Genomic DNA, 18,708 nt, shown 5'->3' with positions numbered 1-18,708 from the left:
CAGACCGTAAATATGCATAAGTCAAAGTTATTGAGATGCTTAGTCTACCATTCGAACTTCAGTTTCAAAAAGCCAGGTAGGCTTTTAGAGCTTTCCCACAGTGACTGGATAGCAATCTCTATTTGTACTGTCTGCATGTCACCCAAAATGGCCAGGCCATCAGCCACCCACCTCGTTTGGCAGCCCTGACTTACAAAAGAAGACAATAGCTCTTTGCCCAAAGGTCACTTTGTAGTGACTCACCTTGAAGGAAAAAGGAAGGTAAATTACACATAATGACATTATAAGTTGTGCCACAGTTTTCAACAGAAAATACTCTTAAAGTATAACCAGAAACAAGAAACCGTCAATGCAACATTTTCCTTTTTGTTTTTCAAACGAATAAAGTCCAAATTAGGGAACAGAAGCAAGTATGTACTATTAATTTGTAATGTCTAGAACCATAGAAGTAGTCTACTTATGGAAGAACTGTGTGCATCTTCTAGTAATTAAACCTGTGCAAGTTACAGCCTTAATTAAAACACCTTTTAGGAGTCTACTCTGGTCTCAATGAAAGTAAAGTCCCTAAGTGCTGGCAACTTTGGAATACTAAACATTACTGTCAATGCTGCAAATGGTACAATATTTACCGCAATAAAGAAGACAATACCCGATATGTCCCCTGGAGCACAAAATTACAATATTTGTATTGGAATACAGACAGGCCGAAATACGTGTTCCATGAACCAAAAAGTACTCACCGTGTTGGCCAGCTCGAGATAGCTTCCTCCTACAGAGTTGCCAACGTGCGGGGACTGCGTGAGCAGTTTGTGGAGAGCAGTCTGCTGATGCAAAGAGCTTCCGCCATACTCGAGCAGCTTCTGGAGGGCTGACTGGCTCTGCACATCCGGGCTCTGGAGGTCCCTGGCACCAGAGTCGTATTCCCAGCTCTCCCTGGCTGCTGATAAGGCACCTAAGCCCGAGAGAAGCAGAGAAAATGAAAAGACATTTCCTTCATTAGCCTGTGGGTGGCCAATAGGCAATGATTTGGAACCTCCTAAGCCTTCCATGTGCCAGCATCTCGGAACACATGTGGTGCCCAGGCTGCATGCTAAGCGCTTTCCCTTTCAAACTGACACATGGGGAGCCTGGAGATAAAAGCAATTTCAGGCAAAGCATTCAAAAATAACTATCCCATTAATATGTGCCCCCTAAACAGAAATGCTTAGCAAAAAAAAAAAAAAAAAAAAAAAAAAAAAAAAGCACTGGAGAGCCAAGTAAAGGGAATCCAGATCAGAGTCACATCTGTGATTTGCACAGGGCTACTATATTAGCCTTAGCACTGGTCATTCTTTCTCCAAACTGAGGAAGAAGGAAGCAAGAAAAATGACAGGAAGTTAAGATATGGCAGTTTATCATGATTGTCTTTTTCTTCTCCTTTCTTTCCTTCCTCCCTCCTTCCCTCCCTCCCTCTCTCTCTTTCTTTCTTTCTTTCTTTCTTTTTTTTTCTTCCTTTCCTTCTCTTTTTCTTTCTTTCTTTCTCTCTCTCTTTCTTTCTTCCTTTCTTCCTTCCCTTCCTTCCTTCCTTCCTTCCTTCCTTCCTTCCTTCCTTCCTTCCTTCCTTCAGCAGGGTCTTGTTCTGCCACCCAGGTGGGAGTGCAGTGTCGTGATCACAGCTCATAGTAGCCTCAACCTCCTGGGCTCAAGTGATCCTCCTGCCTCATTAAAAAAAAATTTTTTTTGTAGACCTCATTTCTACACTATGTTGCCTAGGCTGATCTCAAACTCCTGGGTTCAAGCAATCCTCCTGCTTTGGCCTCCCAAAATGCTGGGATTACAGGCGTGAGCCACTGTGACCGACAGTATCATGACTTTCTACTGTTGATGTACTCTAACCTAAAGGAAGCTAGGGTGTATTTTCCAGTTAGGGATATCAATGAAGCTGAGTTCTGGGCAATAGAATATGAACAGAAATGGTAAGTATCACTGCTGGGCCTTGCTTATAAAGCCCCGCAGTGTGTGATTCTCCATGCCCTTTGCCTTCTGGCCTGGTTCAGATGGGAATGGTACCCTTGGAAGCCATGTGGTACAGATGGTGGAGCCACAAGGTAGATGCAAGATGCCTGGATTCCAGAACCATCACTTGTAGAAGAGCTGTCTGCTCATCCTAAGTACCCTATTTTGACCTAATGTGATTAGAAAAGAAAATTTTTTTTTGTACACGTTTTTATTTCATAGATTTTGGGGAAGAGGTGGTGTCTGGTTACATGAATAAGTTATTTAGTGGTGATTTCTAAGATTTTGGTGCACCCATCACCCGAGCAGTGTACGCTGTGCCCAATGTGTAGTCTTTTATCCCTCACCCCCACCCACACTTTCCCCCAAGTCTCCAGAGTCCACTGTGTCACTCTTATGCCTTTGTGTCCTTATAGCTTAGCTCCCACTTGTGAGAGAGAACATATGATGTTTGATTTTCCATTCTGAGTTACTTCACTTAGAATAACGGTCTCCAGTTCCATCCAGGTTGCTGTGAATGCCATTATTTTGTTCCTCTTTATGGCTGAGTAGTATTCCATGATGTATATATACCGCATTTTCTTTATCCAGTCATTGATTGATGGGCATTTGGGCTGGTTCCATGTTTTTGCAGTTGCAAATTATGCTGGTATAAACATGTATGTGCAAGTATCTTTTTCATATAATGACACTTCCCTCTGGGTAGATACCCAGGAGTGGGATTGCTGGATCAAATGGTAGATCTACTTTTAGTTCTTTAAGGAACTTCTATTGTGTTTGATTCACCACATATTTTCGATTTGTTGATTAGAGCAGCTAGTATTACCTTAACTATTACAGATGATTAGAAGGTAATAAAATATGCTAATAGTTATAATACAAATGGGAAAGTGCAATGAAAAAGTAGAACTAAAGGAAGGATATCTAACTCAGTCCATCTGGAGATGACTGGGGGAATGTTCAGGGAAAGCTTCCTGGAGGAGAAAGCCTGATGCTTCAGTTGTCACTCTTTCCAGAAAAAAATGGATTTGAGGTAAAGCCTGCTTCCTTGTGTTGTTCACTTTTGAATGAAGTGTCTTGTGGGTGCATCTGGTTGGTGAAGCCTAGGCTGCATGCCTCCAGCCGCAAGGAAAGCTGGGTAAATGTGTTTTCTGGTTTTACTTTAGAGAGGTAGTATTGATAAGGTGAGACATTTCCTAAACAGAGAAGGGTGCTCAAAAGGCCTAGGCAGCCAGAACACAAACAATGGTCTATGCACAGGACGTGTACTAGGTCCTGGGGATATAGCAGTAAGCATGATAAATTGTAGTCCCTGCCTGCAAAGATCTCATCCTGGTGGATCTTTAATACATGGCTTTTAATGACAAAAAAGGGACACAAAACGATCCAGTTTGTACTATGAAATGAGAACATATACAGATTACTCTATGATTTACTTGAGAATAATTACATACAGAAAACTGTTTGTAATTATTTTTGTGTACAGTGAGTTCTGATATGAATGTCCAGTCTCCTCTTATCAGGTATTGATGAATTTAATCAATGTGAATAGGAAAACTGTCTTCAGATGGTTTCCCCCTACTGTTCTGGCTCTGCTGATCCTCTCCAGTTGATCTAACCCAACATTCTCTTTATACAGTGCCTTTATAGCTGGGACGCATCCACTGCTTTGTATCAAAGCAGGCAATTCTGTCACTGTGTTTGCAATTACTCCAAGTTTATTTTAATGTTAAAGTCTATTGATTATATTGCAAAGGAGGTTTTGCTTTCCTTAACATAGACTGCCAAATGCCTGCTCTCCCTCCCCGTTTCTCTGAACACTGTCTGTTATCTGCCTAAATGCCTCAGGGCCTCTGTTCTTGTTCCAGCAACATGTGGCAAGAAGACTAACGGAGGTCAGAGTTGAAAAGTGGAGCCCCCACATTGGACTGAGTCACAGACGGACTTATATCTCATACATGAGACAGACAGAGGGCTTGGCCTTGACTTGTATGTTCACCACAGTACTCTTAGCACTGTGCACATGGCCTATGACATATCTAGCATTTAATAAACATTTAGTAAACATGGACTGCTGAATTATCCATGGTTGTAGTACCCTACAGTTTCACTTTTTAACCTGGAAATACAACATGGAAATTACTTTAAGTAAAAATTATACACTTAAATTTTTTCTTTATGTAAACATGAAACCTCATTCTCAAATAGGAAAATATAACATTTCTGAGGTGGAGCAAGATGGCTGAATAGAAGCCTCCACCGATTATCGCCCTGTGCAGGTACACCAAATTTTAACAACTACCTATAGATAAAAAAGCACCATCATGAGAACTAACAATCAGGTAAGCAATCACAGTACCTCGTTTTAACTTCCTCTCACTGAAAGAGGCACTCAAGAGGATAGGAAAGACAGTCTTGAATCACCAACACCACTCCTCCCCTACTCTCCAGCAGTGGTTATGTACCACAGAGAATCTGTGCTTATGGGAGAGGGAAAGCACAGCAAGTGGGGGACTTGGCATTGAACTCAGTGCTGCCCCATCACAGCAGGGAGCCAACCTGTGCTGGGCTCAGCCATTGCCCACCCATGGAGGGAGCACTTGGATCAGCCCTAGCCAGAGGGGAACTGCCCATTCCGGCAGTCGGAACTTGAGTTTCTCAGCAAGCCTTGCCACCATGGGCTAACATGCTCTGGGGTTCTAGGTAAACTTGAAAGGCAGTCTAGGACACAAAGACTGCAATTCTTCCTAAGCAGATCCTAGTGCTTGGCTGGGCTTAGAGCCAGTGGACTAGGGCAGCACATGACCTAGTGAGACACCACCCAGGGTGGCTAAGAGAGGGCTTGTGTTACCCCACCTCAATAACCCCAGGCATCACAGCTTGCAGCAAAGCAAGTGACTTGTTCCTTCTGCTTGAGGAGAGAAGAGAGAAGGGTAAAGAGGATTTGGTCTTGCATCTTGGAAACCAGCTCAGCCATAACAGGACAGGGCACCAGGCAGAGTCATGAGGCCCCCATTCTAAGCTCTAGCTTCCAGACTTTTCTAGACATACCCTGGACAAGAAAGGAACCTTCTGCCTTGAAGGAAAAGACCCATTTCTGGCAGGATTCATAACCTTCTGACTGAAGAGTCATTGGGCCCCGAATAATCAGCAGTAGTAGCCAGGCTGTACTTGCCGTGGGCCTTAGGTGAGACTCAGAGCTATGCCAGTTTCAGGTGAGACCTAGCACATTCCTACCTGTGGTGTCTACAGTGAAAGACTCCTTCTATTTGAGAAAAGCAGAGACTCTGTCTTGCACCTTAGGTACCAGGTCAGCCACAGTGGGGCAGAGCAACAAGCAGGCTCTTGGACGGCATTTCTGGACCTGCCCTGGGTCAGAGGGGAGCGTATTGCCCTGAAAGTGAGTCCCAGGCCTCACAGCATTCACCAAAAGCTGACTGAAGAGCCTTTGCACTTTAAGGGAACATTGACAGTGGCCTGGCAGAACTCACCATGGGTCAGTGGTGGTGGCCACTGAGAGAGGCTCCTCTGCCTGTGGAAAGGGGAAGAAAAGGCAGGAAGAACTTTGTCTTGTGGTTTGAGGGTCAGCACAGCCATAGTAGAGTAGAGCACCAGGTAGATTTTAAGGTTTTTTTACTCTAATTCCTGGCTCCCAGACAGCATTTCTGACCTGCCCAGGGCCTGGGGGAACTCACTGCCCGGAAGGGAAGAACGTAATCCTGGCTGGTTTCCCAAACTGCTGACTGTAAAGCCCTAGGGCCTTGAGTGAACATAGGCTGTAGCCACATAGTGGTTACAGTGGGCCTTGGGTGAGATCCAGTGCTGTGCTGACTTCAGGTCCAACTCAGTGTAGTCCTAGTGGTGGGAACCACAGGGGTGGTTGCATCACCACACTCCCAGTTCCATGTGGGTCAGCACAGAGAAAGAGAGGCTTTGTATGTTTGGGAGAAAGTATGGGAAAAGAACAAGAGTCTCTGCCTCGTAATCCAGAGAATTCTTCCAGATCTTATCCAAGACCACAAAGGTGGTATCTCTAAGAGTCTGAAAAATACACAGTATTATTGGGCTTGGTGCCCAAGTCTCTTTGGATACTGGAAGGCCTTCCCAAGAAGGACAGGCACAAACAAGCCTAGACTGTGAAGACTACAATAAATACCTAACTCTTCAATGCCCAGACACTGAATAACATCTACAAGCATTAATACCATCCAGGAAAGCATGTCTTCACCCAAAGAACTAAATAAGCCATCAGGGACTAATCCTGGAGAAACAGAGATATATGACCTTCCAGACAGAGAATTCAAAATAACTGTTTTAAGGAAACTCAAAGAAATTCAAGATAACACAGAGAAGGAATTTAGAATTCTATCAGATAAAGTTAACAAAGAGACTGAAATAATAAAAGGAATCAAGCAGAGTTTAAAAATGCAATTGACATACTGAAGAATGTATCAAACAGATCTCTCTCCCTGTGCTGAGCTACCTGGAGCTTGGGGAGGGGTGATACAAGCACAGTCAGAGGAGACAAAAGAAAAAAGAACAAAAAGCAATGAAGCATGCCTACAACATCTAGAAAATAGCCTCAAAAGGGTAAATCTAAGAGGTATTGGCCTTAAAGAGGAGATAGAAACAGAGATGGGGTAGAAAGTTTATTGAAAGGAGGTGAGGTACAGTGGCTCATGCCTGTAATCCCAGCACTTTGGGAGGCCGAGGCAGGTGGATCACCTGAGGTCAGAAGTTCAAGACCAGCCTGGCCAACATGGTGAAACTCCATCTCTACTAAAAATACAAAAAAAAAAAAAAAAAAAAAAAAAAAATTAGCCAGGCATAGTGGTGGGCCTCTGTAATCCCAGCTACTTAGGAGGCTGAGGCAGGAGAATTGCTTGAACCTGGGAGGTGGAGGTTGCAGCGAGCCAAGATCATGCCATTGTACTCCAGCCTGGGAAACAAGAGTAAAACTCTGTCTCAAAAAAAACAAAACAAACAAACAAACAAACAAAATCAACAAAAAGTTTATTGAAAGGGATATCAGAGAACTTCTCAAACCTAGAGAAAGATATCAACATTCAAGTATAAGAAGGTTATAGAACACCAGACAGATTTAACCCAAAGAAGACTACCTCAAGGCGTCTAAAAATCAAACTCCCAAAGGTCAAAGATAAAGAAAGGATCATAAAAGAAACAAATAACATACAATGGAGTTTCAATACGTCTGGAAGCAGACTTCTCAGTGTAAACCTTACAGGCCAGGAGAGAGTGGCATGACATATTTAAAGTGCTGAAGGAAAAAAAAAAAAACCCTTTTACACTAGAATAATATATCTGCTGAAAATATCCTTCAAACAAGAAGGAGAAATAAAGACCTTCACAGACAAACAGAATCTGAGGGATTTCATCAACATCTGACCTGTCCTATAAGAAATGCTAAAGGATATTCTTTAATCTGAAAGAAAAGGATATTAATGAGTAACAAGAGCTCATCTGAAGAGATAAAACTGACTTTTAATAGTAAGGACACAGGAAAAGACAGAATATTATGATACTGTAATTGTGGTATGTAAACTACTCTTATAAGTAGAAAGACTAAATGATGAACCAATAAAAAATAATGACTACAACAACTTTTTAAGACATTGACAGTAAAATGAGACACAGAGAAAGAACAAAAAGTTAAAAACCAGGGGGAAGATGTTAAAGTGTAGAGTTTTTATTAGTTTTCTTTTTGTGATTTTTTTTTTTGTTTATGCAATCAGTGTTAAGTTGTCATCAGTTAAAAATAATGGGTTATAAGATATTACTTACAAGCCTTGTGGTAACGTCAAATCAAAAAACATACACCAAATACACAAAAAATAAAAAGCAAGAAATTAAACCACATCACCAGAGAAAATTACCTTCACTAAAAGGAAGACAGAAAGGAAGCAAAACAGGAAGAGAAGACCACAAAACAATCAGAAAACAAATAACAAAATGGCAAGAGTAAGTCCTTACTTACCAATAATAACATTAAATGTAAATGGACTAAACTCTGTAATAAAAAGACAGAGTGCCTAAATGGATAAAAAAGCAAGACCAAATGACCTATTGCCTACAAGAAACACGCTTTACCTATAAAGATACACACAGCTGAAAATAAAGGAATGAAAAAAGATATTCCATGCCAATGGAAGCCAAATAGTAGCTATACTTTTATCAGACAAAATAGATTTCAAGAAAAAAACTATAAAAAGAGACAGTAAGCTCATTATATAATGATAAAGGGGTCAATTCAGCAAGAGGATATAACAATTGTAATTATGCACCCAACAATGAAGCACCTGGATATATAAAGTAAATATTATTAGAGCTAAAGAGAGAGAGAGAGAGAGAGAGAGAGATCTCAATGCCATAATTGCTTGAGACTTTAATACCCCATTTTCAGTGTTGGATGGTTCTTCCAGAGAGAAAATCAGTGAAGAAATGTTGGACTTAATGTGCATAATAGAGCAAATGGACCTAACAGATATTTACAGACCATTTCTTCAAGGTCTGTAGGATACACATTCTTCTCCTTAGCACATGGATCACTCTCAAGAATAGAATATATTTTAGGTCACAAAGCAAAAGTATTAAAACATTCCAAAAACTGAAATAATATCAAGCATCTTCTCCAACCACAAAGGAATAAAACTGGAAATCAACAACAAGAAGAATTTTGAAAATCATACAAACACATGGAAATTAAGCAATATGCTCCTGAATGACCAGTGGGCCAATGAAGAAAATAAGAAATGGATAAATTTCTCAAATGGTAATGGACACACAACATTCCAAAATCTATGGGATACAGTGAAAGCAGTACTGAGGGAAGTTTATACCTACCAATGCCTACATCAAAAAGTAGAAAAACAAATAAACAACCTAATGGTGCATCTCAAAGAGCTAGAAAAGTAAGAACAAATCAAACCCAAAATTTGTAGGAAAAAATAATTACAAAGATCAGGGCAGAAATAAATAAAATTGAAATAAAACAATACAAAAGATCAATAAAGCAGAAAGCTGGGTTTTTGAAAAGATAAATAAAATTGACAAACCTTTAGTCAGACTAATAAAAAAAGAGAAGACTCAAATAAATAAAATCAGAGGTGAAAAAGGAAACATTACAACTGATACTGCAGAAATTCAAAGGGTCATTAGGTGGCTACTATGAGCAACTGTGCCAATAACTTGGAAAACATAGAGGAAATGGATAAATTCCTAGACACATACAACTTACCAAGATTGAACCATGTAGCGATCCAAAACCTGAACAGACTAATAAAAAATAATGAGATTGAAGCCATAATAAATGTCTTCCAGTAAAGAAATGCTGGGACCCAATGGTTTAACTGTTGAATTCTACCAAACATTTAAGGAACTAATGCCAATCCTACTCAAAGTGTTCAAAAAAATAGAGGACAGAACACTTCCATACTCATTCTATGAGGCCCGTATTATCCTGATACCAAACCCAGAAAAAGACACATAAAAAAACCCTACAGGCCAATATCCCTGATAAACACTGATGTAAAAATCCTCAACAAAATACTAGCAAATTGAATTCAACAACATATGATAAAGTTCATTCATCATGATGAAGTGGGATTTATCTTATGGAAGCAAGGATGGTTCAACATATACAAATCAATGTGATACTCATATCAACTGAACGAAGCACAAAAACAATATGATCACTTCAACTGATGCTGAAAAAGTGTTTGGTAAAATTCAATATCCCTTCATGATAAAAATCCTCAAAAAACTGAGTATAGAAGGGATATACCTAAATATAATAAAAGCTAAATGTGGCAGACCCACAGCTAGTATCATACTAAATGGGGAAAAATTGAAAGTGTTTTCTGTTTCACCACTGTTATTCAGCATAGTACTGGAAGTCCTAGCTACAGCAATCAGACAAGAGAAAGATATCAAGGGCATCCAACTGGAAAAGAAGTCAAATTATCCTAGTTTACACAGGCTATTATCTTATATTTGAAAAAACCTAGACTCCACCAAAAAGCTATTAGAACTGATAGACAAATTCAGTAAAGTTGCAGAATACAAAATCAACATACAAAAATCAGTAGCAATTTCTATATGCCAATAGTGAACAATCTGAATAAAAATTTAAAAAATAATCCCAAGTACAATAGTTATAAATAAAATTAAATATCTAGAAACAAATTTAACTGAAGAAGTAAAAGATATCTCTAATGAAAACTATAAAACACTGATGAAAGAAATTGAAGAGAACCCCCCCAAAATGGACAGATAATCCATGTTCATGGACTAGAAGAACTAATATTGTTAAAATGTCCATACTACCCAAAGCAATCTGCAGATTCAATGCAATCCCTTTCAAAATACCAATGACATTCCTCACAGAAATAGAAAAAACAAACCCAAAATGTATGTGAAACCACAAAAGACCCTAAATAGCCAAAGCTATCCTGAGGAGCAAAGAGAACAAAACTGGAGGAATCACAATACCTGACTTCAAATTATACTACAGAGCTAAGTAACCAAACATAAATGCTACTAACATAAAAATAGACATATAGGCCAGTGGAACAGAATAGAGAACCCAGAAACAAGTCCACACACTTACAGTGAACTCATTTTTGACAAAGGTGTCAAGAACATACATTAAGGAAGAGAGTCTCTTCAATAAATTGTGTTGAGAAAACTGGTATCTTATTCAGAAGAATAAAACTAGACCCCTATCTCTCACCATATACAAAAATCAAAATAGATTAAAGAGTTAAATCTAAGATTTCAAACTATGAAACTACAACAAGAAAACATTGGGGAAACTCTCCAGAACATTGGTCTGGGCAAAAATTTCTTGAGTAATACCCCACAGGCACAGGCAACAAAAGCAAAATTGGACAAATGAGATTACACCAAGTTAAAGAGCTTCTGCACAGCAAACAATCAACAAAGTGAAGAGACAACCCACAGAATGGAGAAAATATCTGCAAACTCCCCATTTGACAAGAGAATAGTAACCAGAATATATAGGGATCTCAAACAACTCTATAGGAAAAAAAAATCCAATAATCTGATTTTAAAATGGGCAAAGAATATGAATAGAGATTTCTTAAAAGAAGACATAAATAGCTAACAGGCATATGAAAAGGTGCTCAACATCGTTGATCATCAGAGCAATGAAGATCAAAACTACAATAAGATATCTCACGCCAGTTAAAGTGGATTTTATCCACAAGACAGGCAATAATAAACACTAGTGAGGATATAGAGAAAAGGGAACCCTCATATACTGTTGGTGGGAATGTAAATTTGTGCAACCACTATGGAGAACTGTTTGGAGGTTTTTCAAAAACCTAAAAATAGAGTGATCATAGGATCCTGCAGTCCCACTGGTGGGTATATATCCAAAAGAAAGGAAATCAGTATATTGAAAGGATATCTGCACTCCCATGTTTATTGCAGCACTATTCACAATAACCAAGGTTTACAAGCAACTTACGTGTTTATCAATAGATGAATGGATGAAGAGAATGTGGTACATATATGCAGTGCAGTGCTATTCAGCCATAAAAAAGAATGAGATCCTGTTATTTGCAACAACATGGATGGAACTGGAAGTCATTATGTTAAACGAAATAAGCCAGGCACAGAAAGACAAATTTCATATGTTCTCACTTATTTGTAGGAGTTAAAAATTAAAACAATTGAACTCATGGAGATAGAGAGTAAGGATGGTTACCAGAAGCTGGAAAGGGTAGTGGGGGACGTAGAGGGAAAGTGGGACTGGTTAATGCATACAAAAAAATAGAAAGAATGAATAAGACCTACTATTTTCTAGCACAATGGGGGACTGTACTCAATAATTTAATTGTGCATTTAAAAATGACGAAAAGAGTATAATTGGATTGTTTGTGACACAAAGGATAAATGCTTGAAGGGATGGATACCCCTTTTACCATGATGTGATTATTATGTACTGCATGCCTGTATCAAAGTATTTCATGTACCCCATAAATATATATACCTAAATGTACCCAAAATTTTTTAAAAATACAACTGTTCTGGGGTAAGACAGTCAAAGAACGCTTCATCTGAAATTTATTATACCATATTAACAGACCTAAACCCAGTTTCTGGCAGAATCTCTTAATTAGGTTAGCCAAACTCTACATTAATCAGCAAGATTAAAAGGCCTTCATATTATTACCATAACAATTTTTGCTGAAGTGATACTGAAAATCTCAGATCTTCTGCTGTGGAGCCAAAATCAGTCATAATGGCATCCATATAAAGGGAAGTGGACTTTTTAAAAAACTACAGTAGACTGTTCCCATTACTTTCTTTTAATCTGTCTTCATGTTAAATTTTTTCTCAATAAAAACCAACATTCATGAGACAAAAACTAGTCATTTAATTGTGATGATCTCACTGAAAAACTTTGAAAATGTAGGTCTGGTAACCTCTTCCTTTTGCCCTTTGAAGCATGATGGTACCTGATGGCTCATATGCAGCCTCTTGACAGCCTGTGTTCACCTCCTTATGAACCTCAAATTGGTTCCTGTGCTACAGGAAAAAAAAAAAAAAAAGGCTTACTATCTTCCCATTTTTTTTTCTCTTCCCGTCTTCCCTCCCTTTCTCCTGTCTTCCCATCCTTTCTGCTTGCCTGCCCTCCAACAGATTTTGAGAATTCACTAAGTAATAGATTCTACAAGAAATACTAGAAATATTAACTCAAAGCTAAGACAAAAATCTTTGCTGTAAAGAGCTCACCATCTGGTGGAAGGGTAGAAAGTTCTATGACTTTTCTGAAGCATTCAAATTATTTCCTTTTTTTTCCCTCCTGCATCAGCACTGGGGGGCAGTGGGAGAAAGGGTTCATGAATGTACTCTCTCAAATTTCACTTTCATCAAATCTATAGTGAGAGATGAGGAAGGGGCTCCTTTTTCCTCTCGATATTTGAATCGGTATTTGTGTATTAACATGAATGTTCTTTCCTTAACGTTCAAGTTATTCTTCATCAGAAGAAACTGTGTAAATACATCATCAGGTTACAACCCTCAACTCCTGCTTAATGTTTCTCTTTTAAGAGTACTATAAGTGAAAGAAAAATTAAGAATATAATTTTAATATGATTTGGGTTTTGTCTGACATCTGCACATTAGGTCAATGGTCTCATGAGCCCTCTTGTAACATGGCTTTTCATATGCCTGTTCCCCACAGGGATATAACTCTGATTTCTTCTCCTGGACATGGACACCATTGTGTCAATGTCTCCTGGCTTACGAGGTTCCAGCCAGACTGACCTTCTGTATCTTCTAACATGATGGGTGCTCTCAAGGCACAGGCCTTTCACATGCTGTTTTTGTGCTTGAAATGCCGCTCCTCACATTCTTCGCTGGGTTCAGGTCTCTGACTTACTGAGTTCCTGAACAAATGGCAAGGCCATTGTTAGGAGCACCCTTAGCACTCTGTCCACTTTCAAGCCAGACACAGGAGGGTCTGGGGGGGTCATGAGCACTAGCTTTGGCTTTGGGCTTTCTGCATTGGAGTCCCAGCCACGCCCTTAGCCACAGTCATAAGAAGGTAATGAGAAGGATGACAGTGTTTACCACAGAGGGTAATTGCGAAAAATGAAAAAAATAAAGATTATAGGTTTAAACATCTCTCTATATGGTCTCTCAGTACTACTTAAATGTCAGTTCCCTTTTTGTTAGCAGGTTTACACACATAAATTGCCTAATAATAAGCAAACATAAGTGGTTCCACTGATATATGTAAACATTTAAACCAATATAGAATTGATAACCTGTGAAAGCCTCCTTAAATATTCCATCTGGCCTAGAGGGTAACCCATGGGATTCTTAACATTGATCAGTCTACACATGGTTAGGCTCCCTATACCAGTATCTACTGGTCACTTAGCAAAGTGCACGAGGCACTTTAGACATGCTGTGGTATTTTTATTTTTAGCTGACCATATGAAGATAGAAACCTATCACCTGACATAGCCACCTGCACAGGACTGTTTTCTACAAGAACTAGAGCGGACAATGGAGAATTCCTTAATCATTTTTCTTTTCAGGAATGGTATGAAGACAACTGACAAAGGTCACTTCTAGGAACTAATTTCTTCATAAGCTTACCGCTGTTCCATTGTCCACTGGGAGTCAGTATCAGCAATTTGCCAATATAATTCTATTGATTAGGACAAGCTAGATTATGCTGCAGTAATGAAAAGACCCCTTCCCTCCCCACCAAATCTCAGTGGCTTAAACATAAAAGACTTATTTCTCTGCACACTGCCATCGAGGGTCAGTAAGGCCTCTGCTCATTGTAATCACTCAGCACTAACTTTCACTATCTAGCAGAAAGAGAGTATTCTAGAGGATCTGACATTGGCAACTGAATACTCTGTTGCACAAGTGACTCACATGGCTCATAACCCACTGGCCAGATATAGTCATATGGCCCAACCCTACCCTGAGGGGATCCCAGTCATGTAATCTTACCAAGTGTCCAGAACGGGCAAAACTGGAAACATCTAGTGAATTACAAGAACCAAGTTTAATATTGGTTGGATTTTTACATTATCTAAAACATGATAACATCTGAGGGATTCTTTTCCTCTTTCTTTCTTTCCTTCCTTCCTTCTTTCTTTTTTTTTTTTTTAACAGAGTCTTGCTCTGTTGCCCAGGCTGGAGTGCAGTGGCACAATCTCGGCTCACTGCAACCTCCACCTCCTGGGGTCAAGTGATTCTCCTGTTTCAGCCTCCAGAGTAGCTGGGATTACAGGCATGCACCACCACACCCAGCTAATTTTTGTATTTTTAGTAGAGACGAGGTTTCACCACGTTGGCCAGGCTGTTCTTGAACTCCTGACCTCAGGTGATCTGCCCGTCTTGGCCTCTTAAAGTGTTGGGATTACAGGCGTGAGCCACTGTGCCCAGCTCCTTTTTCTTTTACACTTTTTATTGTACTATGATCAACCATATACCTTGTATTATTATTATTATTATTATTATTATTGTTGTTGTTCAACATCCAGAATTAATGGCCTTATTAAGACCTTATTCTTGGCCTGTTAATGCAAGAATGTGGCAAAGGCACTTTGTTCTTACATAGAAAAATATTTAGAAAAAAAGACAGTCATCTTTTCTATCTGAATACAATATTTTTATTGAGAAATCCCTGTACATGTATACATACATCTACATCATAGATGTGTGTATACAGATGCATATATTCCAGCTTTTACATTAATGACTGAAGAAGGAAATACTATGTTAAAAAACAGTGGCATAACGGGTGCGGTGGCTCACGCCTGTAATCCCAGTACTTTGGGAAGCCGAAGTGGGCAGATCACAGGGTCAGGAGATTGAGACCATCCTGGCTAACAACGGTGAAACCCCATCTCTAGTAAAAAAAATAGAAAAAATTAGCCGGGCATGGTGATGGGCGCCTGTAGTCCCAGCTGAGGCAGGAGAAGAATGGTGTGAACCCAAGAGGTGGAGCTTGCAGTGAGCTGAGATCGCTCCACTGCACTCCAGCCTGGGCGACAGAGCAAGACTATCTCAAAAAAAAAAAAAAAAAAAAAAAAAAAAGTGGCATAAGAAAAAAATCCTATTTCGCATTTTGCCTGTATTTTGACAATCAAAAAAGAACTGTAAAAATAAATGCTGACCAACCTCATCTTAGTTAAAGCATCCAGAGAAAGATCAGGTGGGTTGGTCAAAGGAAGCGCAAGACATGCCAACCTCAAAGGGCACCAACAAGAACCTTTTACCAAAGCTAGAGGATCCTCTTGTGGGTTTGGGAATTTGCCTTCTTTCAACATTATTTCTATTACCTTTTAAAACTGTAATTTCATCTCACTCCTATTGTGCATTTCATAGGTCATCTTCTAAAGAGCTAAAATAAAGAGTCAAACGGAGTACTAATAGGTAGGCAGGGCTCACTCATACCAGCACTCTCTTCTTTTGCTGGCTTTTCTTAAAGGCTCCTCAATGAAGAGATAACCACTATATTAGTCTGCTTGGGCTGTCATAACAAAAATACCAAAACTTACATGGCTGATGCAACAGAAATGCATTTTCTCATAGTTCTGGAGGCTAGAAGTCCAAAATGGGGTGCTAGCATGGTCGGGTTCTGGTGGGGTTTTGGCTATATTCCTGACTTATAAGTAGCTACCTTTTGCTGTGTCCTCACATGGCAAGAAGACAGGGCGAGAGCAAGCTCTGCAGTGTCTCTACTTATAAGGGCCCTAATCTCATCATAAGGCCCCACCCATGATCTCATCTAACCTTAATTACCTTCCAAAGGCCCTGTCTCCAAATGCCATCACACTGGGGGTTAGGGTTTCCACATACAAATTTGGGCAGGGGGACACAAGCAGCCAGTCCGTAACAGCCATTAAGCAGTTTCTCTCCAGGCCAGTAAGAAAGCTGCATGGCATCTGGCAGCCCTGTAAGTAGACATCCAAAGCACTCCCTGTGCCCAGAGGTGGTCTCTGCACAAACAGAAGCAAAGGAGGCCATCTTATCTGCCACTGCAACATCTATTGAGTCATTTGAAGTGAGAGGCAAGGTGTATTTTTTTTTTTTTTTTTTTTTTTTTTAGAGACAGGGTCTTGTTCTGTCACCCAGGCTAGAATGCAGTGGTACAATCATAGCTCACTGTAGCATCCAACTCCTGAGCTTGAGTCCAGGAGTGATCTTCCTGCCTCAGCCTCTCGAGTAGCCTGCCAAATTTTTTTATAGAGACAGGGTCTCACTATGTGGTCCCAGTTGGTCTCAAACTCCTGACTTCAGGTGATCCTCATGCCTCAACCTCCCAAAGTGCTAGGATATATATATATATATATATATATATATATATATGTGTGTGTATTTAATACATTTATATATGCATGTATATATAATATTTCAGCTAAAATATATATTCTAATATATAATATATATTTTATATAAATATAGATATCAGGTTTTTAAGTATATATATATTTTTAACTGGAATATTTAGTGTTTGAAAGTAGCAGATCACAAATTCTAAATGTTTCTTTCACTTATCCAAATAGCACAGGAAACAAGTGGCAATTTGACATATTTATAAAACCTATCACTGGGAAAATCCTGCTCTCAGAGAGAATGCTAGAACAGAAAACCTGACAAACACTGAGATATTTGCCCTGCTGAGTATTTGGCAGCTACAGGTTAGTACTTTAATCCCATCTTCAAAGTGCCACCCAGGTTTGGCTTCCAGGCCTACAATTACAGTGCTTATTTACCAAAGGCACTATGCCACCTTCCCAGCAGGCCAAGACGCCTGTGAGAATGAGACAAGCCAAATCATCTGGAAAACCTAAAATGTACCTTAAGGATGGTAACAATTCTGATAGCTAACAGCTATTCAAAGCCCACCACACTAAGGACCAGGAACTGTACTAAGCATTTCACATATATCATCTTTGGTCCTACCAATAGCCTATGAACTGCCACAATTATTTTTCCCATTTTTAGAAGAGGACATTTTCTCTCTTTCAGTTTAATTTCATAGACACTGTTCATTTGCATAGAATAGTGGTTAAGAGCAAGGGTTTTGTAATCATGCTGCTTAGTATCAAGTTTAAAGACACCATAACCAGCTATGTGACGTCAAGCAAGTTATTTAGCCTCAGTTTCTTAAAATTTAAAATAGGGATAATAACATGTACTTTCATGAGGGTGTTGTGAGAATTAAAGTTAAAATATGTACAGCATTTAAAACAATCCCTGGCATATGGTAAACTGATCAACAAATGTTAGCCATTATCTGACCACACTTCACAATTATTTGTTTGGAATCCATTTTAGATAACAGAAAGCAAATATATAGGGAAAACGTACACTCTCAGCTTCTGAAAGGTAACAATTATGATTACCAGTTTAAAAATACAAAACCATTGGCACCCAACCAGTGCCTAAAACTTTAAACAACAGTTTTGTCACAGTAGGTAGTCATGAGCAGGGCAGGAGAGGGCCCCCCACCCACCAGGAATGTCAGATGACCATCAGGTGATGGTCAGGCGGTTGTTAAAATGGTCTCTTTAAAATAATAATTGGTCACAGCCAGTACCAGGGAAAGGCAGTCTCCCAATAGACAGAAAAAACCTGAAACTGGAGATCAGCAGCTTCCCAGTACGATCGCAGGAGTTGGGGCAAGTGGGCTCAAGCATGTGCACTAAGGCAAAATGGTGGAGTTTAACTCATATACGACCTTCCAGGAACACTACTGGTAAGGGAAGAACGCCTGAAGTGAGCATGTGTACAACTTCAGTAAAAACACTATGCTTGGCCGAGCGCGGTGGCTCAAGCCTGTAATCCCAGCACTTTGGGAGGCCGAGACGGGCGGATCACGAGGTCAGAAGATCGAGACCATCCTGGCTAACACGGTGAAACCCCGTCTCTACTAAAACTACAAAAAAACTAGCCGGGCGAGGTGGCGGGTGCCTGTAGTCCCAGCTACTCGGGAGGCTGAGGCAGGAGAATGGCATGAACCCGGGAGGCGGAGCTTGCAGTGAGCTGAGATCCCGCCACTGCACTCCAGCCTGGGCGACAGAGCGAGACTCCGTCTCAAAAAAAAAAAACAAAAAACAAAAAACAAAAAACAAAAAACACTATGCTTGCAGCCCCTCCTAAGTGCTAGCAGACCACTGAGCATGTGGATAG

At 39.8% G+C, this 18,708-nt stretch overlaps 1 protein-coding gene across 1 annotated transcript in view; it reads right to left on the bottom strand.

Moving 5' to 3' along the window:
* The window catches only part of MCC (MCC regulator of WNT signaling pathway), a 474,315-nt gene that overhangs the window by 322,827 nt on the left and 132,780 nt on the right, over positions 1–18,708 (bottom strand). The window contains exon 3 of the mRNA XM_008014163.3: positions 741–952. Within this exon, the coding sequence (XP_008012354.1) occupies positions 741–952 (212 nt within the window). The remainder of the gene's footprint in view (positions 1–740; positions 953–18,708) is intronic.

Source organism: Chlorocebus sabaeus, chromosome 23 (genome assembly GCF_047675955.1).
Source record: "Chlorocebus sabaeus isolate Y175 chromosome 23, mChlSab1.0.hap1, whole genome shotgun sequence".
Lineage (NCBI taxonomy): Eukaryota > Metazoa > Chordata > Mammalia > Primates > Cercopithecidae > Chlorocebus > Chlorocebus sabaeus.
This window is presented reverse-complemented; position numbering and strand designations above follow the sequence as displayed.